The following is a 22,136-nucleotide window of genomic DNA, read 5'->3' as shown; positions in this document are numbered from 1 at the left end:
TGGTCAATCACCAAAAATGTGATTGACGCAAATAGAAAACATCTTCTCGAATGTAGGGATTTGCATCTTTTGGGGTTTTATAACTTTGTAAAATGAATACTTTTGTGATGATAAGGTTTTGATAATGAGAGTAACTGTTAGCTGTTAGCTTTCTTTTCAAAATCAGATGTGCGAGTAAGCTTGAATGATTTCCGTCAGGTTCAGCACAAACCAATTCCTATCTGACTGAACGTCAATAAAACAGTTTAAATATTTTTATAAAAGTACAAACTGTGCCTTTGTAAATTTCATTTTGCTTCCATTATCTGTTTAAGGGTCTCAGAAGATAAACCTCATGACATGGATTAACCCTCGTTCTATTACTCGTACTGTGCATGTTTATTTTTTCATTTGAATGCGCCTGAACCTTGATGAGTTAATGAAACAAGCTTTACATCACTGGCTCAACACTTGCTTGTGCTTCAACCAAACAGCAGCAGCAATGAACCCTTGACAATACTTGGCCAAAGATACAGTTACTGTCACCCATCATCTGTTACACCAACCGAAACTGAGAATAGTAGGAGCTCCAGTTGTACCCAGCGGATTGTGTGATAACACTTTAAATCCTTTAAAAGATCCAACATTCAATCTTTCCCTGGTTGAGATGGCATGCTGTTTGCATTGGGATGTTGTCACTGTAACTGTCGTGCCAGATATATTCTGTATACTTAGAAGGTATGACACCAATGAGTTCCACTGACTTAAATAACAAAAAGAAGGTGCAACGGTGTTTAAATAAAGGTTTTTCAGCATAGGGACCGAAGGAGAGACATCCTTATGTGGAGTCCCAAAACGAGAAGTTCCTTCATCCAGCTACATCATGTCAAACAGTCACATTCCTCCTCTGTGATACCCAGAATTCATCTCACGCATGTTCCTAAAGGACGTGTCCACAAGATGATTCCTCTGATTGGGAGCAAAAGAAACGGGTAGTGAGCGCTGTCACAGGTTGCTGTCCTGATTGGATGTGTCAGGGGGCAGCTTCCTGTGTCGTGGTGAGGTGCACGAAGACAGTTTGGTTGGGGAGGGGGAGGCGGTGGCAGATGAGTCGCTGCCACCGCCTTCAGACCCAGAGGGGAGGGAGGAGAGGTGGGGGACTGGGGGAGCCCTCTTTCTCCCCAGGAAGCCTCCTTCTAGAACTCCCCTCTTCTTTACTCCTCCCTCTACCTTCACTCCTTCTCCCCCTGATCCCTCTCCCTCCTCTGGTTGTGGGTGCACTTTCCGCCTAACATCGCCTCCGGGAATCGGGCTGTCAGGAGCTTGTCGTGGAGACTCTTGACCGCTTTCTGTCTTAAACCCGGAGACACCAGCAGTCGTCATGGCTCCAATTATTGTGTTAGAGCTTGAACTGGCTGTTCGGCAAGCCCAGAACTCCATAGCCGTGGCTCTCCTCTCGCTGTCCTCAGGCCCAAAGTCACACAGCGAACGGCGGACGTCAAGGGTGTGGCTGGGGCCCTGTGTGCTGTGCTGACCTGTGCTGTCCAGGACACCTCGACTCAGGCTGAAGTTCTGGAAGTCTCTGTTTAAAGACAGATGGAGTCAGTTACAGGTGGATAGATACATAAACAAGATGCAAACAATTCTGCATACATACATTCATATCAGATCATTATCAGAATGGCACGGAGGGAGGCTGTATTTCAAAACCAGGTGCGAATGGTCCTCCTCAGGTCATCCAAATGATCCTCACTTACCTCTTATTGTTTTGAGATCTCTATCAGAGATTTCTGCCACCACCCCAATACAATACAGGTCAATGGATTTTGAAATCGGCACATATCGCTGTGACAGAATGTTGGTAGGGCTGGGCGGTATGGCCAAAAATTCATATCACGGTATTTTGTAAGATTCTGGCGGTTTCACGGTATTATTTTTTTTAAACAAGTAAACACATTGATTCCATTAACAGCATCAGTCAATTAGACAGCAGTACTGTCAGCGAGCCGTCCATCCTCCAAAATGTTCTTATACTGTTTTCTGTTTGATTGCATTTTGTTTTTTATAAACTCCAATTGTGCAGCCAAGTCATCATTTGACAGCTTAAGGTCATGTATAGTTGCCTTCAGTCTGTCAATCTGTTCTTTTCTTTTTTCCGATTCAAATCGCTCATTAATAAAATGCTGTTGTTTTTCCAGCTTTTTTTATGTTGCAGCAGGCAGCTACATTTACTTTTTACAGTTTAATACTGGGAGCACTTACCTCAGTGTGGCCAACTCCTCAGCAAGAGAAATAGCTATTGGCTGTCTTAAAAGTAGCTAGAAGTCGCTAAATGACGTCATCACCTAATTTGCATAATTGTAATGGAAGCTGTAGGAGACAGGAATATAGTGATATAGCAATTGTTTTACTCATTAATGACAGTTTGCTTTGGGTGGAACTGTTATAAGGTTGCTTTGCCTTTTGAGTGTTTTTTAGTTGTCATGTGTTTATTTATAACACAAAGTTTGACATAAATCTGCTTCACAGTACAGGCAGTATGGCCATGTATCATCTCCAATAAACGGCTAGTCAGCCTTTGAATTCAGGGTTTGATTCCCACTCCTTCTGTATTTTTGAGCGTACAGTTAGACTGAGACATGATGACTATATGTTTAGCTGATGTCACAGAGAGGCACACAAAGTGGACAAGGTGACTGAGGTCATATATTTCAGTGTAACAGTGAGGAAACATTTACATCCAGCCAGGGCGAACAGCCCTTTGCGCATGCGCGATTCATTTTGAGTCTGGACGCGGAGACGTGTGGGTCTCTCCTCTCTGCTGCTACTGCTGCGCGACTCGCTCGGCTCCTGTGAGGCTTTGAGTGCTTTGGGACGGCGGAGGGGGCGGGGCTCACGGCAGCACCCGCTGCTCGCTGAGGACAGTAACTGCAGGACGATACGTGCAGCGCTTTCTCGTCAGTCTCCAAGACACCAGGAAGTCTCCAATAACACACCAAAAAAGTCTCTAGATTTGTCGCTAGTTGCTTTTCACAAAAAGAGTCTCAAAGAGGGTTTGGAAAGTCGCCAGATATAGCGAGAAAGTCTCCAAGTTGGCAACACTGACTTAGCTGTCAGTGTAACTGGGTTCAGTCATGGTTCACACTTGCTACACCATTAAAGCGCCGAATTGCATTCTGGGTAGAGTTCGCGCAACAAAAAAACAGGAAGAGACAGACCGGAAGACACGCCACACAAACAATTGCTCCACTGCGCTCCCAGTATTAAACTGTAAAAAATAAATGTTGCCATCTGCTGTTCTTGCGGATATGCATGGCTGTCTAGTTGACCGACTTAGCGCACCAACAGTTGTTATGTGTAACCGACGGTATATGAAAAATCTATACCGCATGGAAATCTGAAACCAGTATATCGCACAGCCCTAATTGTTGGTATTGTTTCCCTTTTCGTCTTTGTTACATGTGTGGCCTATTATGACAGAGGTACCCATTGGAAAAAGAAGCGCAGAGATTGAATTAAATGTTGCAGACTTTGAGACGATCACTGGCCACAGCATCTTCTGAGCACCCAGCCAGACCAATGGCTACCGAGGGTGGAGTCGCCCACCCCGGGAAGAGAGCCGAGATTGGACCAGCTTGGACGTAGGGCTTTTCCCTAACCAGCCGGTCTGAAATACGACTCTGGCTGACCCAGAGATGGGAGGTCAGAGACTGTTGTCCCACACGTGGCAAAGACCTGGCTACATCTCCATCTCAGACCAGCCGGCGGGACTAGAGGAGGCAGACTCTATGTTTGCATCCGTGATGCTTGGTGCTAAAACAAAGGTGATGGGTAATGTTTCCCTGTTGTCATTTTTTTATGTTAATATGCCAATCATGTCATCAGCCCAGATAATTCACCAGTATTTTGTTCCTAATGTAGCACCCCCTTTGCTGCTTTCACTAGGTCCAGGTACCGTCCCACAACTGCTCCACTCTGATCCCCCAAGATTCGTTCCATCAACCGCTGAAAGGTACCTGGCGCATTACAGAGCCCAAACGGCATCCGTGTAAATTCATACAACCCGAAGGGAGTGCAGAATGCAGTCTTACTGCGATCCTTCTCAGCCACACCCACCTGATGGTAACCACTTGCCAGATCCAAGGTGGTAAACCACCTTGAACCACTCAACGCATCCAAGGACTCCTCAATACGGGGAAGCAGGAAAGCATCTCGTCGTGTTCTCGCATTAAGCTGCCGGTAATCCACACAGAGCCTCAATGACCCATCCTTCTTCCTCACTATCACCAAGGGGAAAGAGTATGGGCTACTACTTTCCCGGATAATACCCTGCTGCAATAGCTGTGATATATGCTTTTTCACTTCCTCATACTGGCTAAGGGGTATACGCCGGTAGCGCTGCCTAACCGGAGCTCCGTCTAGAACTGGAATCTCATGTTCGATTACGTCTGTAAATCCCAAATCCCTATCTGACTTTGCAAAGAAAGTAACTCCCCCGGGAGGCTCCCCTCCCCTGCCCCCAATGACTCCACGCACACAAAGGAGCCCGGCAACACCCGTCCCGCGGGAACTGACGCAAGTACATAAATAGGTAAATAAATAAATAGCCAAATAACCCGATAAATACACAAATAAATAAACAAAACAACAAAGAAACAAAAGACCAAGGCAGCAGTTCACACACACTGCATCCCGTCACGTATGACGCAGCGAACCACGAACAGACATCCTGCAAACGGCGCCCGGAGACACGGGAAATCAGTCCTTCTTTCGCCGTCGGAGACACCGGAAGGAAGTCCTGCATATCCCGGCCCCCCCAGCGAGTGCACCCCTATAACCCGTCCGACCCGAAACGCATCATCAGTTCCACCTGGCCACACTAATGTAAATTTAAAAAAGGAATATTACACTACAGGAATGCACTATTGTTTTTTTGTAATGTAGGTGAAGTGATCCTTAAATTAATTTGCAACGTAACACAAATATTATTTCACCTGTAGCTGTGGAAGGACTCAGTTCGTCGAGCACGGGCCAGCAGGGGGCTCTCTCTGTAGGGCCGCACAGCTCCGTAAGTAGTCTGGCTCTCAGAAATGGGCTCCTGAGCCTGTAACTGAAGACTGACAGAAATAAAAGGTAGAGTGAGACAGATAACACAGATGAGAGCTCTCACTATTGAGACGGGCAGTTCCTTATTTTGTGTATAAATGTACAGATGTCTCCTCCAATGAATCGCCACCTTAACGTGGTGGAGGAGTTTGAGTGGCTCAGTGATCCTGGGAGCTATGTTGTCCGGGGCGTCAGCCCCTGGTAGGGTCTCCCAAGGCAAACAGGTCTCGGGGGAGAGCCCAGACTAAGAGCGATTCAAAAAACCCTGATGAATTGCAGCCCACGGACTAAAGTTACCTCGCCCGGACAAGGGAAACCGGGGCACCCTCCCGGAGCCAGACCCAGGAGGGGAGCTCGTCGGCGAGCGTCTGGTGGCCGGGCTTTCGCCCATGGGGCCCGGTCGGGCTCAGCCCGAAGAAACAACATGGAGCAGCAGTCACCCCGTGGACCCACCACCCGCGGGGAGAATTATCGGGGTCGGGTGCTATGCAGACCGGGCGGCGGGCCAGGCAGGAGACCTGGGCGAGCCGATCGCCGGCAGCATAGACTAGCTCTAGGGACGTGGAACGTCACCTCGCTAGCGGGGAAAGAGCCGGAGCTGGTGCAGGAGGTGCAGCGGTACCAGCTAGATTTAGTTGGGCTCACCTCCACGCACAGCATGGGCTCTGGAACCAAGCTCCTGGAGAAGGGTTGGACTTTGTCCTTTTCTGGAGTTGCCCAGGGTGAGAGGCGCCGGGCGGGAGTGGGGATACTCACGAGCCCCCGGCTGAGCGCCGCTATGTTGGAGTTTTCCCCGGAGAACGAGAGGGTCGCCTCCCTGCGCCTACGGGTTGCAGGGAGTAAAGCTCTGACTGTTGTTTGTGCTTATGCACCGAACAGCAGTTCGGAGTATCCGGCCTTCTTGGAGTCGGTGGGAGGGGTCCTGGAAAGGGCGCCGCCTGCCGACTCCATAGTTCTCCTGGGAGACTTTAACGCTCACGTGGGCAATGACAGAGAAACCTGGCGGGGCGTGATTGGGAGGAACGGCTTGCCCGATCTGAACCCGAATGGTGTTTTGTTGTTGGACTTCTGTGCTAGCCACAGTTTGTCCATAACGAACACCATGTTCGAGCATAAGGTGGCTCATAAGTGTACCTGGTACCAGAACACCTTAGGCTGGAGATCAATGATCGACTTTGTAGTCGTATCATCTGATCTGCGGCCGTATGTCTTGGACACTCGGGTGAAGAGAGGAGCAGAGCTGTCAACTGATCACCACCTGGTGGTGAGTTGGATCAGATGGCGGGGGAGTCGGCTAGAAAGACCTGGCAAGCCCAAACGTGTAGTGAGGGTGAACTGGGAACGTCTGGCGGAGGACCCTGTCCGGGAGGTCTTCAACTCCCACCTCCGGAAGAACTTCTCACAAATCCCGAGGGAGGCTGGGGACATGGAACCCGAGTGGACCATGTTCAAAGCCTCTATTGTGGACGCGGCTGCTCGGAGCTGTGGCCAGAAGGTCATCGGTGCCTGTCGTGGCGGCAACCCGAGAACCCGGTGGTGGACACCGGGGGTGAGGGAAGCCGTCAAACTGAAGAAGGAGGCCTTTCGGGCCTGGCTGGCCCAGGGGTCTCCTGAAGCAGCTGACGGGTACCGGCAGGCCAGAAGGGCTGCAGCTGCGATGGTCGCGGATGCTAAAACTCGGGCATGGGAGGAGTTCGGGGAGGCCATGGAGAAGGACTTTCGGTTGGCCTCAAGGAAGTTCTGGCAAACCATCCGACGGCTCAGGAAGGGAAAGCAGGGCCTACCCCAGGCTGTTCTCAGCAGGGGGGGGGAACTGCTGACCCGGACTGGGGACATCGTCGGGCGGTGGAAAGAGCACTTTGAGGAACTCCTAAACCCGGCTAACATGTCCCCCGGAGAGGGGGCAGCGCCGGAAGACTTTGGGGTGGTTTCTCCCATATCCCTGGCAGAGGTCGCTAAGGTAGTCAAAAAGCTCCTTGGTGGCAAGGCGCCAGGGGTGGATGAGATCCGCCCTGAGATGCTGAAAGCGCTGGACATTGTTGGGCTGTCTTGGTTGACACGCCTTTTCAGTGTCGCATGGGGGTCGGGAACAGTGCCCATGGACTGGCAGACCGGGGTGGTGGTTCCCATCTACAAGAAGGGGGACCGGAGAGTGTGCTCAAACTATCGTGGCATCACACTGCTCAGCCTCCCGGGAAAAGCTTATGCCAGGGTGCTGGAAGGGAGGCTCCGACCGCTTGTCGAACCTCAGATTCAAGACGAGCAGTGCGGATTCCGTCCCGGTCGTGGAACAGTGGACCAGCTCTTTACCCTTGCAAGACTACTGGAGGGGTCCTGGGAGTTTGCCCAACCAGTCTACATGTGCTTTGTGGACTTGGAGAAGGCTTTCGACCGGGTCCCTCGGGGGTTTTTGTGGGGGGTGCTACGGGAGTATGGGGTGCCGGACACCGGTCCTGTTCGTGACTTTCATGGACAGGATATCTAGGCGCAGCCAGGGGGCAGAGAGGATCCGGTTCGGGAGTCTCGGGATCGCCTCTCTGCTGTTCGCGGATGATGTGGTCCTGTTTGCCTCCTCGGATTGTGACCTCCAGCATTCACTGGGGCGTTTTGCAGCCGAGTGTGAAGCGGCAGGGATGAGAGTTAGCGCCTCCAAATCTGAGGCCATGGTGCTCTGCCGGAAACCGGTGGATTGCTCCCTCCAGGTGGGGACAAACTGCCTACCCCAAGCGAAGGAGTTCAAGTATCTCGGGGTCTTGTTCACGAGTGAGGGTAAGGTGGAGCGGGAGATCGACAGACGGATCGGTGCGGCTGCAGCAATAAAACAGGCGCTGTACCGGTCCGTCCTGGTGAAGAGGGAGCTGAGCCGGAAGGCGAAGCTCTCCATTTACTGGTCGGTCTATGTTCCAACCCTCACCTATGGTCACGAACTCTGGGTCGTGACCGAAAGAACGAGATCTCGAATACAAGCGGCTGAAATGAGCTTCCTCCGCAGGGTGGCCGGGCTCACCCTTAGAGATAGGGTAAGGAGCTCGGACATCAGGAGGGAGCTTGGAGTCGAGTCGCTGCTCCTTCGTGTCGAAAGGAGTCAGCTGAGGTGGTTCGGGCATCTAGTCAGGATGCCTCCTGGACGCCTCCCATTAGAGGTTTTCCAGGCGCGTCCAACTGGTAGGAGACCCCGGGGAAGACCGAGGACACGCTGGAGGGATTATATCTCCCGGCTGGCCTTGGAACGCCTCGGGATCCCCCAGAATGAGCTGGAAAGTGTTGCGGGTGAGAGGGAAGCCTGGGTCGGCCTGCTGAACCTGCTGCCACCGCGACCCGACCCCGGATAAGCGGCTGATAATGGATGGATGGATGGATGGATGTACAGATGTATCTTTAGTGAGAATTAGGAAGATGAAGGGTTGGGTGTAGTTGATTGTTCTCTTATTTTATATATGTGTGTGGTATGTGTGAACTGTGTCTCTAACCTGGAGCAGGACTCTCTGATGCGTGTGTGGTGCAGCACGGAGGGGGCAGGGCTAATATTTGGTGTAGCACAGCGGGAGGTGCTCAGATCGCACTGGTCCAACAGCTGCAGGAGTTCCTCCTCTGACGGCCCACCTACATCTGTCAAACACAAGAGCAGCTTTAACACACACATATACATTATTTCATCAAAATAAATAATTAAACTGAATCCTAGAAAAAGTAGCCCAATGTGTATTCACAATATTAGATAAACAAACACAATGTTGCTGTCCACTGCTCGCTGTCTCTCTCCCTCCCCTCTTTCTCCTCCTATCTCCTCACCCTCTCTCTTCCTCTCCTCTCCTTTATTAGCGGTGTCCATCGCAGTGGTCAGGTCCCACATTTGGATGCTGCCGTTGCCATGACCAGTGAACAGATAGCGCCGAGGTCGCGACCCCATTCGGCTCGAACCCTCACACTCCCGCACCATAAAGCAAGAGATGGTGGTCACATCCACTGACTGCACTTCACAGATCCTGACAAACACAAATACACACACACACACGACCATGTAACAGGGTCAAACCAAAGTACCAAAATCTTACAGATAAGTTCAATTACAATGGGAAAAAAGCAACTTAGTGAGATGAAGCATTCTTCCTCCTCCCAGTTTATGACAATAAAAGACAAAGTTAGATCAAAGTCAGGGCAGCAAAGGTGAAAGAGAAAGGCAGATGGTGACTATGATACCTCTTTCCAGTAGATGAGAGCCTTACAAACAGTTTGTGGGTGATGGGGATCACCTTCTGTATGAAAACCTGCTGATCGTCTCTGTCTCCAAATGGGCCTGAGAGCAGAAAACACAATACATGCAGTATAGGTAAAGACCTGCACACCAGCCCGCAATCTTAGATCTGGATTTAAAAAAACATTAGCGCTCGATTTGTCTCTGGTAAGTGATGTGTCCACTTTTGAACCTCTTTAAGGCTGATAGACTGGTAGCTGTTTAATTCAGTGTTATTATATTAATATCTGCACAGAGAGAATACCTGCTATTTACTGAATTTGAATGCAAAGATAAGATCCAAACGTTATTACTCATGTCAATCCCAAACCCGCATCTCTTTTCCAAGGACAGTATCAGATGATGCCACTCTTTCGCCTTATAAAAGCATCTATCCTTCCCTCATATTAATCAATATTGCCTTCTTCTCTTCCTAACTCTCTCACCAATATCATTCCCAGAGCCGTAGCTCCCGTGGCTCTCTGTCTCCTCCAGGGATAGTATTTTGAAGGAAGCCAGAGGGGTGGAGCCTGGCTGGGTGGAGATCATCCCTCTGAACCGGGTCACCGTCCACGTCCGAACGTGGTTGTTGTCCGCACACACTGACACGCAGAAAAACAACACAAGATATCAATCACAAGTATACACCCAGGTGCGTAACAGAGAGTACAATGAACAAGAGAGGTGATTGATGTGTCAACAGTCTGCACTTGTATCATTGTCTCGGATATTCCTCTATTGCCCACTCCAGTTCCCTCTGTCAACAGAGAAACTGCTTGTCCACGCCCAGCGTCACAAGGTGGCTGCCACTGCTGCGGCTCTCACGCGTCTATATGAAGACTTCAAGTTTGCCTTTCATAATGGCCTGAATGTTTAATTTAATTATCAATGTAATTTATTTCAAATTTTAGACAGAAAGGGTTATTAGCGTGGCAGCAGTCACGCAGGCAATGTGTTCTGGGGCTAATCCTCCGACCTGTGACACCTTCCTCACCTGATACCAGATGTTTCTCAGACAGCATAATTTTTGTCACCGGGCTCCTGTGCACAGTGAATGTCTGAAAGAGCTGTGGGCCTGATCCCACTGTCTCCGGGTGTTGCACAATCACTCTCACTGCACCGCTGCTAGTCCCATAGGCGATTTCTATCCAGTTCCCACTCACACCTGGGAGAGTAGAGAGAAGGGGGGCAATATGAAACAATATGAAAAGGGAAAAAAAACAGACAAGCAGGAATACAAATGTTCTTCTCTAATTTTTGAGCAGAAAATCTGGTGCACTGACTGGTTTTAGGTGTGAGGTAGACTGACAGCGCAGTGATTGCATCATTTGAAGGGTCATGATAAAGCTCTGTCACTAGAAGATCATTATCCTTCATCCTCAATGGAAACTTCTGCATGTCTGAAAAGAAGACGACAAAAAGGTAATGTGACATCTAGATCCAGAATCTAATCCCTGCATTGACTCAGAATCACTGAGACAAAAATGACTGTTGAAACTTTTTAGTAGCATTTTATGAGCGACAATCAAACAAGTTCCTTCATTAACTTCACAAACATCCAATAAATTGAGTGGCAGACAGAAGATAGGAAACCCCACGTGTGTGCACACGTTTGTGTTTGTATAAAGATGCGTGTACCTATGTAGTAGATAGACCCATTGTTGCAGCCTAGCAGTAGAAAAGATCCTGCTGTGTCACAACTGGTAATAGGAACCACATCTTGAACCTTGAACAAATACACACAAAAAAGTTAACTCACAATCAATGCAGTGTTAATATGTGAAGTCAATGTCCCTCAGTTGAAAGCACACATACTGCAATGAATGGTATAATTTTTATGAATAGACACTGAGGCCCCATAACCTTACTGTGATGTTTACTCACTCAGTAAAATAGTGAAACACAAACATGAAGGAGAATCACAAACACACACACACACACGTACCTACCTGCCAGTGCTGTGTGACGGCATTCCACACTCCGACCTTTCCTGTATGGCTTGTAGCCACCAGCTGGTTCCCAATAAAGAAGAGATCATCCACAGGTACACCGAGACTGAATACACCTAAGGTGGTGGGGAAAGGAGAGTGAAGGCTGAGTCACAGAGATGGCAGAAAGTCAAAGGGGGTCACAAATCAGCAATGTGGTCCGCAGACACAAGCATCCAAATCACAAACTTTTTATTTTTAACTTTTAGTAAGTTCTGTAGATGCCCTTAAAAAGTGCATACTGTTGCATGCCGTATGCATTCAATTGGGACAGACTACTTCCTCATAACATTGCACCTTGAACTTTGACCCTATTGCTCATGTATCCACTGCGCAGAGGATTATGGGTCTGAAAAGCCATAAAAGCATGCTGGCTTGCAGACTGAGACTGCGACCGGATGCAATAGGACATTCTGGGTTTTTTTTTAATACTGCATTTGACATACAATGTTTTGGTCAATATTTTTTCTGTAATATAAAAAATAATATGGCAGTATGGGTATTGGTCTGTTTACCTATCTCATTTCCACTGCCTCCGTCTTGGATGCTCCAGAGGATGATGCTGCTCTCAGAGGAGGCGGCCACCATCTGGTCCTTGTCTCCATGCGGGCCACCGACCACCTTGGCATTAAGCGCGATGCGTTCAATGGTCCAGTCAAGATAGGGGGAGGAAAACACCTCCTGCCATCCAGAAGACTCCTTTATCCTGTAGCGAGATCACACACACAGACAAACATTAAAGTGCTTTATAATTTAAACGATAAGGACAGTTATGAACTAATAGGTCTGTTTAGAAACAGTTGTGTAGGATGAAAAAAGTTAGCTTTCATTACCCCCTTTTTACACAAGCTTGTAAAACCACCATTACAAACCAATTAACATTTTGTTCTCAACTTGTCTGTTAATTTTAATAAAGATGAACAGTTGTTAAATTTTTACAGAAGGTGTATGGAGCCAAGGATGACGGTTTTTGTACTGAGCTGGTACAGGTAGAAAAGCATTATGTGAGAAATGTGAGACACAACAGATAATGATCTTCCCGTCATAAATAATTGAATGTCTCTCCCTTATGAACTATCGAGTGGATGAGAAACGATTAAACCAACCATGTTGTGGCAGTATTACCTGTAACAGATGACAAAGTGTGCGTAAGCTGCTACAATCCAGTTGTGGTGTCCCGCTATAATCAGCACTTTCCTGGGGTCAACCACAGGACCTGCACACACACACACAATATAAAAATGAACACACTACTTCCGTAGCCTGATGATAAGACTGAATGTCCCTTTTGTTTTCACTCCATTATTTGTCATTATCTCAGTTACTGGATAAAATGGTTATGTTTGCAGTGATTCAAAGGTCTAGAACTAGGCAAGAATCAGTGATGTTTACTTCAAAATATTGCATGATATAAAACCCATCCCTGATCCTTCTGCATCAGTCCAAAGCACAAAGACTCTGTTTATTGTAGCTAACTATATTCTCTGATGTCATCCTCAGCAGAGAGTAGGCTGAAACTAGGCTACCTCAGTCAGCGCACTAAAAGGATGTGTCAGGTCACATTAGCTCCAGGATTAATGCGCACTCACAGAAATACACACACACACACACACACACACACACACACACACACACACACACACACACACACACACACACACGTGGATAAGCATAAACAGTACATAAACGTTACTTTCTTCCTGTCATGTTCATGTGACATGTCACATGTAGAAAAATGCCAAAGTTAGACATGCGCAGTATGGATACTAGAGAACGTGCAGAAGGCAGAGAGTGTAGCAGGGTCACTGTCAAAATAGGAGACATTGCTACAAATGCTGCTTTCTCTTTTATGGAAAGATAAAGCATATGCTTAAATGGAAGTCTGACATATGCATACATATATAACCTACAGATTATCAGCATTATTGATCTTTTAAATGCGGACACACTTCCTAAGGCTGCCCCTGGTTTCTCACCCAGTTTGTGGTTGTCGTCTTTTTCAGGTGAGCCAGAGAGGGAAGGGTGAGGAGGGGGGCCGACCCGGGTGAAGCCCTCTGCTCCACTTGGACCCGGCCGCTCATCAGAGGAGGAGCCAGAGGCTGCTGAGGCAGGTCTTGATTTACGGGAAGGGATGACTGTCAAGGAACATTGCACAGACATTTAGAGATAGAAATGTGTGCAGATTTGTGTTTTTGTATTGTATTGTATTCTGTGACTTTAAAACATGTTGTTTCCTTCCTGCAACTGCTTTTGGAATACAAGTTAAATATTTAGTTGACAGCTAATTGGTTTACTGTATTTTCAGTTTATATTCTGAATCACTCAGTTTCACGTCTTTACCTGGGGGCGGCAGGTAACCGTGGAAGAGAACGCTACCACACGATGAGCGGTCCAGTTCCTCACACAGCAGCAGGCGGCGCACTGCACACATGCACATACAAACACAAACACATCACACAAACTTCAGTGAGCCCATGAAGACCAGAGTAACATGACAGCTATTTAAAAAAATTAAGTGATTACTTATTTAATTACTTTAAAACATGAAAAAACAATTAGGATAATGTAATGGATGATTATTTTTACCAATGGTGATACATAGTATATAACAATGGTGTGTCTTATGGATTTTAAACCTCATACTTCCTGACATGACTGATTAGATCATGTCTTTGAGTTGAAACAATCCACTGTAAATTATATATTATATATAAATTATTATATTATATGTAATTACTTTGCATTGTATCATACTGTATGTATTGCTGTGCATATTATGATTTTAAGCAGGTGATCAGTTTTCACAAAGGTAACTTTCCCACTCAAGTACAGACAATGAAGGGAAGTAAACACTGAAACAGGAAGTAAAACAATATTATAGAGTACAGGGAACAAACAGTAATACGGTTTTGACATTGGTCAAGTTGTATTTGAAGCGAGAACAAGGACAACATGTCCATTTAACGACAGGTCACTTGAACTTAGCTGTTCAAACTGTACCCAGAAAGCCCACATGCTCAGCTAGTAACCAGTATCTGGTGATGTTGTAGAAAGGTATTAGCTACAGCACAAACTTGATGTATGGCAGGTACATTATAAAGGTCTTTACTCTCTGTCACTATTTGTGCTAAGAACAAGGCTGCCTGCTTCCATTTCCCCCACAAACTCTGTAAAGCAACACACCTAAAGGAGTTATTCCGTAAAACTCGGCTTCATGTCGCAGGATGCTGATGTTGACACCCCTACAGAGAAGGAAAAAAAAGCAGCAGAAATATTCAGTAAGACCCTGGTTACGACTCAACAAGTTTGCCTAAAATCAACAATGTGTCCTGACTCCTTACCGCAGGTCCAATTCTTTGGTTCGGAGGAAATTCAAAATTGGTGCAAAAGCTGTTGGGTCTCTGTCAATAAATATCTGAAAGTGGAAAATAATTGTTTACAATCATCATGGGCTGTTTCACCATTTTCTGAGATTTTAAAGGCATTGAAAAACTATTGAGCGATAAATCTGTAAATGAAAATGGTCATTAGTTGTAGCCCTACACAAAACAGAACATTATCTAACAATATAGGAAAGTGGAAAAAAAAGGCAGCAATGAAACATTGACTGTGGGTGTGGGTGACGTAATTTGTCTCATATGGTCTCAAATAGTATAATTACATATATGTTGTCTTGTAGAGCATACAAAGATAACCTCAGGGTCATGCATCATGTTTCAGTAAGTTGCAGCCCAAATGACAAATGTCATATCCTATCGTGTTTGTAGATGTTGCGTGCAGATGCTGTCCTAGTTTTACATCAAAAAAAACAACAAAGGGTATACTCACAGCTCCAGTTTCATCCCGAAGTGTGGATATCCTTCCACTCAGCAAACTAGAAAACACACACACACACACACACACGAACACACGCACAGTGATCCAGTCAACCCACAGCCCTCTCCATTTACACTCACCAGCAGTGTTACCACTACCTGAAGTCAACACACAAACAGATTGCAGAGTGACTCTGACCTGTTGACTCTGAACTACAGATTAGTGCTGCATCAGCATGTGCTGCAAGTGTGTATAAAGAATGACTACAAATTGACTGCACACTGCAGACAGCTGGGGCCAGAGACTGACAGGCAGGCAGGCAGACAGACAGGTGCACTGGCAGACAGACTGACAGGCATTTAGCATTACTTGGTCAGCTGTTGTCAAACTGTGAGCTCACTGTCCAGTGTTTAAGTTTGTTCTGACTGGTATTTGCCCAGCCCAGCAGTGGGTTCACATCTAAATAACTCACATATGAAAACACTGACGTATGGCCACACATATACTTTGTCCATATATTGTAGTTACAGTTTCCAACCCGCCAAAACATCTTAAAGCAAGGTATGCCTATCATGATGTTCACAGTTAATATTGGATAAATACAAGACATGACTTTTGCCTCAATAAAATATCAAACAAAAAATACAACATTTCTAAAAGTAATACGAGACTACATTTTCTACCATCTTCCAATCATCGGAATAGTAAAGATATGAAGCAAGACAGAGACAAGATAATGGAATAATGCTTCTTAACATTAATTATGTAATACAACTTTTGTTTTACCGGGTTGAAACAGCACCATGGCACGCTCACTAAGTCTTCGACCTGTTTCTGGTAGAACTCCTACATGCTGTAGTAATGGTACTCATAGTTCTTGATTAGTCTAGTTTCAGGGGGTGTCTAGACATGTGAAATTTACTCCATGTAAAGCCCCATGTTTGTCAGGTTAAAGCCTGCTTTGAAATGTGTCCAGTATATCAAAATACGTACTGGGGTTATGCAGACAGATTCAGTTCCATCTTTGCCATACAGAGACAAATGTTCCTCATACTCTCACACTCTGCACTTAATTTGCAAACGCTTACGATTGATTCTTCAAATATAAATCGTGTACAAGAAGTCTCGATCAATTCAATGCATCATCTGTTTTTTTCTAAGAGGGTCCAAATGATGACAACATTAAACCCACCTTGAGAAGAAAGAGTCTGGGATCCACATCAGGGTCTGCCTGGAGGTGCTGAACCTGAAGTATAAAGACACAATAGCACATGTATTACAAACACTGTGTGAAGGAAACTCTCGGGTCAGTGCACAACAATGGAAGATGGTGGAGAGAGATGCCTTGAAGAAATGCAGCACAACATCGCACGGCAGTTACAATGTAGATGTGTAGAATGGTTCATCTAAATAAACTATATCAACCGTGTGTGTGTGTGTGTGTGTGTGTGTGTGTGTGTGTGTGTGTGTGTGTGAGTGAGTGAGTGAGTGAGTGAGTGTGACTGTGCGAGAGAGAGAGAGAGAGAGAGAGAGAGAGAGAGAGAAAGAGAGAGAGAGAGAGAATAATAAAGGGAATGGTTAGTAGTTAATGATAAAGTACACATCATCATACACTCAACGTTACGTAGTTATAGCTCAAATTTCCCAAATGATGACCATCATCAGTCAGGCTGTCCTGTTGACGAAGCTCACCTTGTCCCACCGACGTTTAACTGGATGATTTCTCCCATCCCAGGCGTCAAGTTGATCCCATTCGTAGCCATGATGACCGAGCCAGTGGGTCGTAAAACTCCCTGTTCCGTTATTAGTTACTGTCACGAGAGCTAGCTTGCTAACGCTCCTCTTCCCAGCAGAGCCGATGTCCCGACTCTCCCCAGCCTAACGACCTCTCCCTCGGTCCACCTTCCATAAAATAACCGTTATATACGGACGGCGTCGGTATCGTGGAGCCGCCACATAGTGGGCGAAGAGACACAGGGGCCTTCTTATTGAAAAGGCAGCCTCACAAGAATGCCTTTATTTTCCAGCGAGCTCGTGTGTATCACTGTCTCGCATGTAAATCGTGGATAACATCTTGCGCAGAATATTAGCAACGTGAAACAGCTGTACAAACAGTCTACAAGCGAGGCGAGAGGGTTCACCTCTAACAACTTCCGGTTTCGCTTAGCCGACGACGGTTGGAACCCTTGATTTCGTTTTTAATGCAATAGGTTTATGTAATATTACCATACAGCATATCATGTATGGGTTTACATTTACTAAAATCAAACTAATGTAATCGTAATTCAAGCAGATCTTCTAGCAAGCAATTTAACATCCATTTGTGTTAATAATGTCGGCAATGCAAGCGAAACGAGGAGTGGAACTTTGAACCGAGTCAAATGAATTCTCTTTTCTTTTTTTGCAATACTGCATAAGACGGAGCTGTCTCAGACACCAAACGAAAATATCGAGTATGGCTGTCCTTTATCCTGCAGGCGGCGTGGCGATGCCGAAATTGACAATATCCAAAGATGTGTGCTTAAACTGCCACCATAGTCATCTCCATGTTCTCAACAGCCAGAACCTGTATCACAAGGTAAGAATCAGTTCAACTGTGTACTGAGAAAGTAGAGAAGAAGAAAACGTGAGCGTTCCTGTATCCCACATGAGCCAATCAGCGCAGGGGGCGTTATTGTCACGCTCCACAGGAACGCCCCCTTCCCGTGGCTGCAAAAAGACCCGTAGCAGAGTTTAGCGAAGCGTTCCCTCCAAACTAGATGTGAACTATCTTGATTGTTCTTCAAACTTCCCACCATCACATACAAATTATTGATTTAAGTGCGCTTGATTTTAGGAAATTCATTTTGAGATTGCAACTACACTTGAAATGGAAAATTAAAAAAGACCCAATTCTCTCATAATATAATATAATATTAATAGTGGTGTGATGAAGCGTTGCTAGTTAACCCTCGACTGGGTTATGGTTCAAACCAAATCAAGCTCACAATACGTTACTTGTGAGCTTGGCGTTACTCCACTCTACAGTTAACGCTAGATTACATGTTGAATTAAATAATATATCTTGTTAGTATAGGGTAAGTTTTAACCTTGTTTTCCATGCAATATGTATCATCAAATGTCATGTGTGTTCCACTTATTTTGCTGGTCGAGCAGTAACTTGACACCACTGCGTTTTCTGCGCGCAATTAGGCGCTCCTCAACTGCTGCCCCGCCCCTCCCACTTCTGCTCAGAGAAAGGGACTTGAAACCCAACAACATATTTTATGACGAACTAGCTAGCATTTTTTTTTGACGAAAAGCATCTCCTTTTACTGCCTTTTCACCAGTATGTAACCCAAGACTCTTTATACGTCTGTAGTTTCCTGTTCCACGGTAGGTTTTGTATATATTGCTACTTAACTTATGTTAGTTGTTTGTTTATTTACCTTTCATTAGCTTGTTAGCCGGGGAAAGTTAGCAAAGGCTGAACTTCTCTAAGCTAACGTTGGACATTAGCAGCAGCCTTGATTAACTTGATTAACTACAGTTGGTAACTAGTTCGTTTGACTGACTGGTGGTTTAGTGTCCTGTAACATTAATGTGTCTGAGTCCAAGCTAAGTTAACGTTACAAATTAAGCATATGACATAAGTTATTCTTCTATGCAGGTAACGTTAACTAATTAAGCTAGGTGGGGCGACTTTACGTTAGAAAATAATATGTGTAATGTTATTACCAAAGACTACAAATCTAAGTAGGTGTCATTTGTTTACAGACCTCCCATCCTCCTCGAGCTCTACCTTTTTTAAAAGCCAGGCCAGAGAATAAAATGGATGTGTGACCAGCTCAAACGGAGAGAAGAGAAAGCAAGAAAGAGTCTTTCTATAACTTGTTTCTGCCCAGGAACAAGGAAGGAAGGAAAGGCGGAAAGCATACAAGTTGTGTCATGATGTTGGAGGCACAGGAGATAGGAGTTCCAGGTACAGAGGGAAACAAGTCAGAGCTCCCAGCAGTACACATGTCCAGTACTATTCAACAGGTAGAAGCTGGAGCATCTGTCTCTTCGCCCTTGGCCTCCATACAACCTCCTGACAGCACAGCAACGGAGGATGAGGATGAGAGTGAAGATGAGTCAGACATTCTGGAAGAGAGTCCCTGCGGCCGCTGGCAGAAACGCAGAGAGGAGGTAAGGGTGGCTAGGAAGCTGTGCTTTGATGGTATCAACTGAAAATCATGGACTCATTTTTAACTGTTCAAACCATCCTTACGGTAAAGTTATTATATCACATTTCTCTGCACAAATCAAAATTCAAAACGGCCCATGACTATGTATACCAAAGTCATAGAGACTGGAATAACAGATGCAGTAATATTGTGATCCTAGATCTGTCGTTAAAGACTGCCTTACATTTTAGATTACATTTAAGCTAAACAAAAACAAGCAAATTAATATTATGGATCTGAACTCTAATAACTTTTTACTGCAACATGAACAACCTGCTCCTCACAAACTGGTCTTTGGAGTTGATCATGTTCAGTATAATTTCAAAACATACTTCATTTACTTGATAGGAGTTCATTTCAAACAGCATATTGTAAACTATTTTTGTGTCTTGTGTCTATTTTTGTGTCTTGTATTTCATGTCACGATGGAAATATGTAATCTCATAAACTATTTTCTGTTAATTTCTACTTCAGGTGAATCAGCGTAATGTCCCAGGAATAGATGATGCATACTTGGCCATGGACACCGAGGAAGGGGTAGAGGTAGTATGGAATGAAGTCTTGATCTCAGAGAAGAGGAACTTCAAACTGCTTGAGGTGAGTCAGTGTTATAGTATGTTGGAATAAAACGGTTAAAGATGCTTGCTAAAGTGTGGTCGTGATTTCACGCCAAAATGTATAAAGGGAAGAGAACATTTTCACAGATTTATTTTAAATGTTTGTGTTGTTATAAAGCAGTTATAGACTGTCCAGGTTTGTAAATGTGATAATCTGTGTACATTTGACTAGTATCAGATAATTTCTGGCATTGCGAGTTTCAGAAATATATTATTTTCATCATTGATCAATCATCCAATTATTTTCTTAATTAATCATTTAATCTAGAAAATGTAAAAACAGAGAAAAATACCCAAAGTAACATCTTCAAATCTTCTTTCTCCGACCAACAGTCCAAAACCCAATGATATTTCATCTCCTATCAAATATGAAAAGAAAAGCATCAAATCCTCAGATTTGAGAAGCTGGAACTATGGAGTGTTTGGCCTTTTTCCTAAAAGATGAATTCAACAATTACTCAATCCTCTAAATAGTTGCCGGTTCATTTTGTTTTTGCATGTTGTTATATGTGTATTATCACATCCCTTGTGAGACTAGGGTTTGGCCACCCCTTGGAAAAAGGTCAAAACTATATGAAAACATGAGAGAAAAGTATTATTATTTATAGTTTGTTCACATGAATGGTTGTTTAAGAGATATTACTCACCAATCAGGAACCGAAGACTCAGTTCAAAAGCAAAATGTGTATATATTAATTAGTGTTATAACTTATTCAACAAGTACTTAAGCATATTTTTGTTTTTTTCCTGTGTGTTTAGGAGAAAGTGAAGGCAGTATTTGATAACCTGATCCATTTGGAACATGCCAATATCGTCAAGTTTCACAAGTACTGGGCTGACACAAAAGAGAACCGAGCGAGGGTGAGTCTCAGATAGGGTTGGGTACCGAGAACCGGTGCCACCATGGCACCGGTTCCAACACGTCCGGTACCTACCGGACCGAAAAGCAACGCAGATTTCGGTGCTTCCTTCCGGTGCCTGAGCCGATTTAAATACTTTTTTTTTACACTACTCTGTAAAGTTGCACGGTATATAGATACTAAAAAGGTAGCACGGTACACGCACGCTAAAAACGATTATTAAAATAGCGCGGATCAGAGCACACTCGCTGCTCTGCTCTCTGTCTGCCTGCATGCAGAGCGGGGCTCGAGGGGGCGGGGCTTCCAGCGCTCACACACACAGTGCGCGCACACAGAGATCGCTGGAGACACGAGCACGAGCTTTTGAACGTCCGTCCTCGGCTTGATGGAACAAATCTCTCCAGTTGATATTAATGATGACGTGTAGTCCAGTAAAGCAGCAGTTTTAGGATCCAACAGAGTCTGAGTTCTGTTGCACACGGTCCCATCAGGCCACCTGATTGGACTGGTGTCTGTTCTTTTTTTAAATATATATTTTTATAGTTTGAAGTTAAAAGGTTTGAAGCTGTAGTTTGAAGTGTGTTTTGTGTGTACTTATTTATTCATATCTATAGTATACTTTAAACAGTTAATTATATTGTTCAATTTGAAGAAAAAAAATTGCCTTGGCAATAAAAAAGTATCGGTTCAGGCACCGTTTAGGCACCGGTATCGTTTTAAAAGTATCGGTTTAGCACCGGTATCGGAAAAAACCCAAACGATGCCCATCCCTAGTCTCAGACCTGTCAAAACATTATTCGGTTGACTTAATATTGGAGACGTAAGCTGTTATGGATACTTTTGTATACTTTAAAATTGTTATTTTCCTCTCCCTCAGGTGATTTTCATTACTGAATATATGTCATCAGGAAGCTTGAAACAGTTTCTGAAGAAGACAAAGAAGAATCATAAAACCATGAATGAAAAGGTAATAACTGATTGTATATACATGATAATTATAATAAGAATGAATAAGAGGTCAATAGAATAATGTCTGACCCTTTGTCAAAGCATTGATAAAATTCAAGCTTTCCAAAGCGAGGATGAATAATTTAATTGACGTATTAATTAGCATTTGGCTGTTGACTACATGAAGAAAGATATTGTATATATTCTGTGTATGAAATCACATATGTAAGTAATAGTTACTCCATATTGAAAACCAGCTAGTAAGAGCTCTGATAAGGTGTATGGTCCTACAGGCTTGGAAGAGATGGTGCACACAGATCCTGTCTGCTCTCAGGTTGGTCTCACCTTTTCAGACATTTTGTTAATGTTGATATGGTTACTCT

At 44.9% G+C, this 22,136-nt stretch overlaps 2 protein-coding genes across 2 annotated transcripts in view; one reads left to right on the top strand and one right to left on the bottom strand.

Moving 5' to 3' along the window:
- Window positions 1-984: 984 nt before the first annotated feature.
- Window positions 985-16,886, bottom strand: kctd3 (potassium channel tetramerization domain containing 3; the record flags this gene model as incomplete). The annotated part of the gene is made up of 19 exons (XM_079217060.1): window positions 985-1,561; window positions 4,974-5,096; window positions 8,556-8,694; window positions 8,878-9,071; window positions 9,286-9,382; window positions 9,766-9,921; window positions 10,314-10,484; window positions 10,603-10,719; window positions 10,958-11,045; window positions 11,269-11,384; window positions 11,823-12,013; window positions 12,433-12,523; window positions 13,284-13,442; window positions 13,648-13,728; window positions 14,491-14,549; window positions 14,649-14,722; window positions 15,136-15,181; window positions 16,316-16,369; window positions 16,816-16,886. The coding sequence occupies 19 exons, from the start codon at window positions 16,884-16,886 to the stop codon at window positions 985-987; spliced, it is 2,604 nt and encodes an 867-aa protein (XP_079073186.1).
- A 2,164-nt stretch (window positions 16,887-19,050) lies between these two features.
- LOC306735033 (nuclear receptor-binding protein-like) overlaps window positions 19,051-22,136 on the top strand; it is a gene marked incomplete at its 5' end in the record, with an annotated part of 11,211 nt that continues 8,125 nt past the window's right edge. The window contains 5 exons of the mRNA XM_079216461.1: window positions 19,051-19,290; window positions 19,803-19,925; window positions 20,705-20,806; window positions 21,683-21,772; window positions 22,047-22,087. Coding sequence (XP_079072587.1) covers window positions 19,051-19,290; window positions 19,803-19,925; window positions 20,705-20,806; window positions 21,683-21,772; window positions 22,047-22,087 — 596 coding nt within the window. The remainder of the gene's footprint in view (window positions 19,291-19,802; window positions 19,926-20,704; window positions 20,807-21,682; window positions 21,773-22,046; window positions 22,088-22,136) is intronic.

This window comes from Taurulus bubalis (genome assembly GCF_910589615.1).
Source record: "Taurulus bubalis genome assembly, chromosome: 4".
Classification (NCBI taxonomy): domain Eukaryota; kingdom Metazoa; phylum Chordata; class Actinopteri; order Perciformes; family Cottidae; genus Taurulus; species Taurulus bubalis.
Note: the sequence above shows the minus strand (reverse complement) of the source record. Positions and strands in the feature narration are given on the sequence as shown.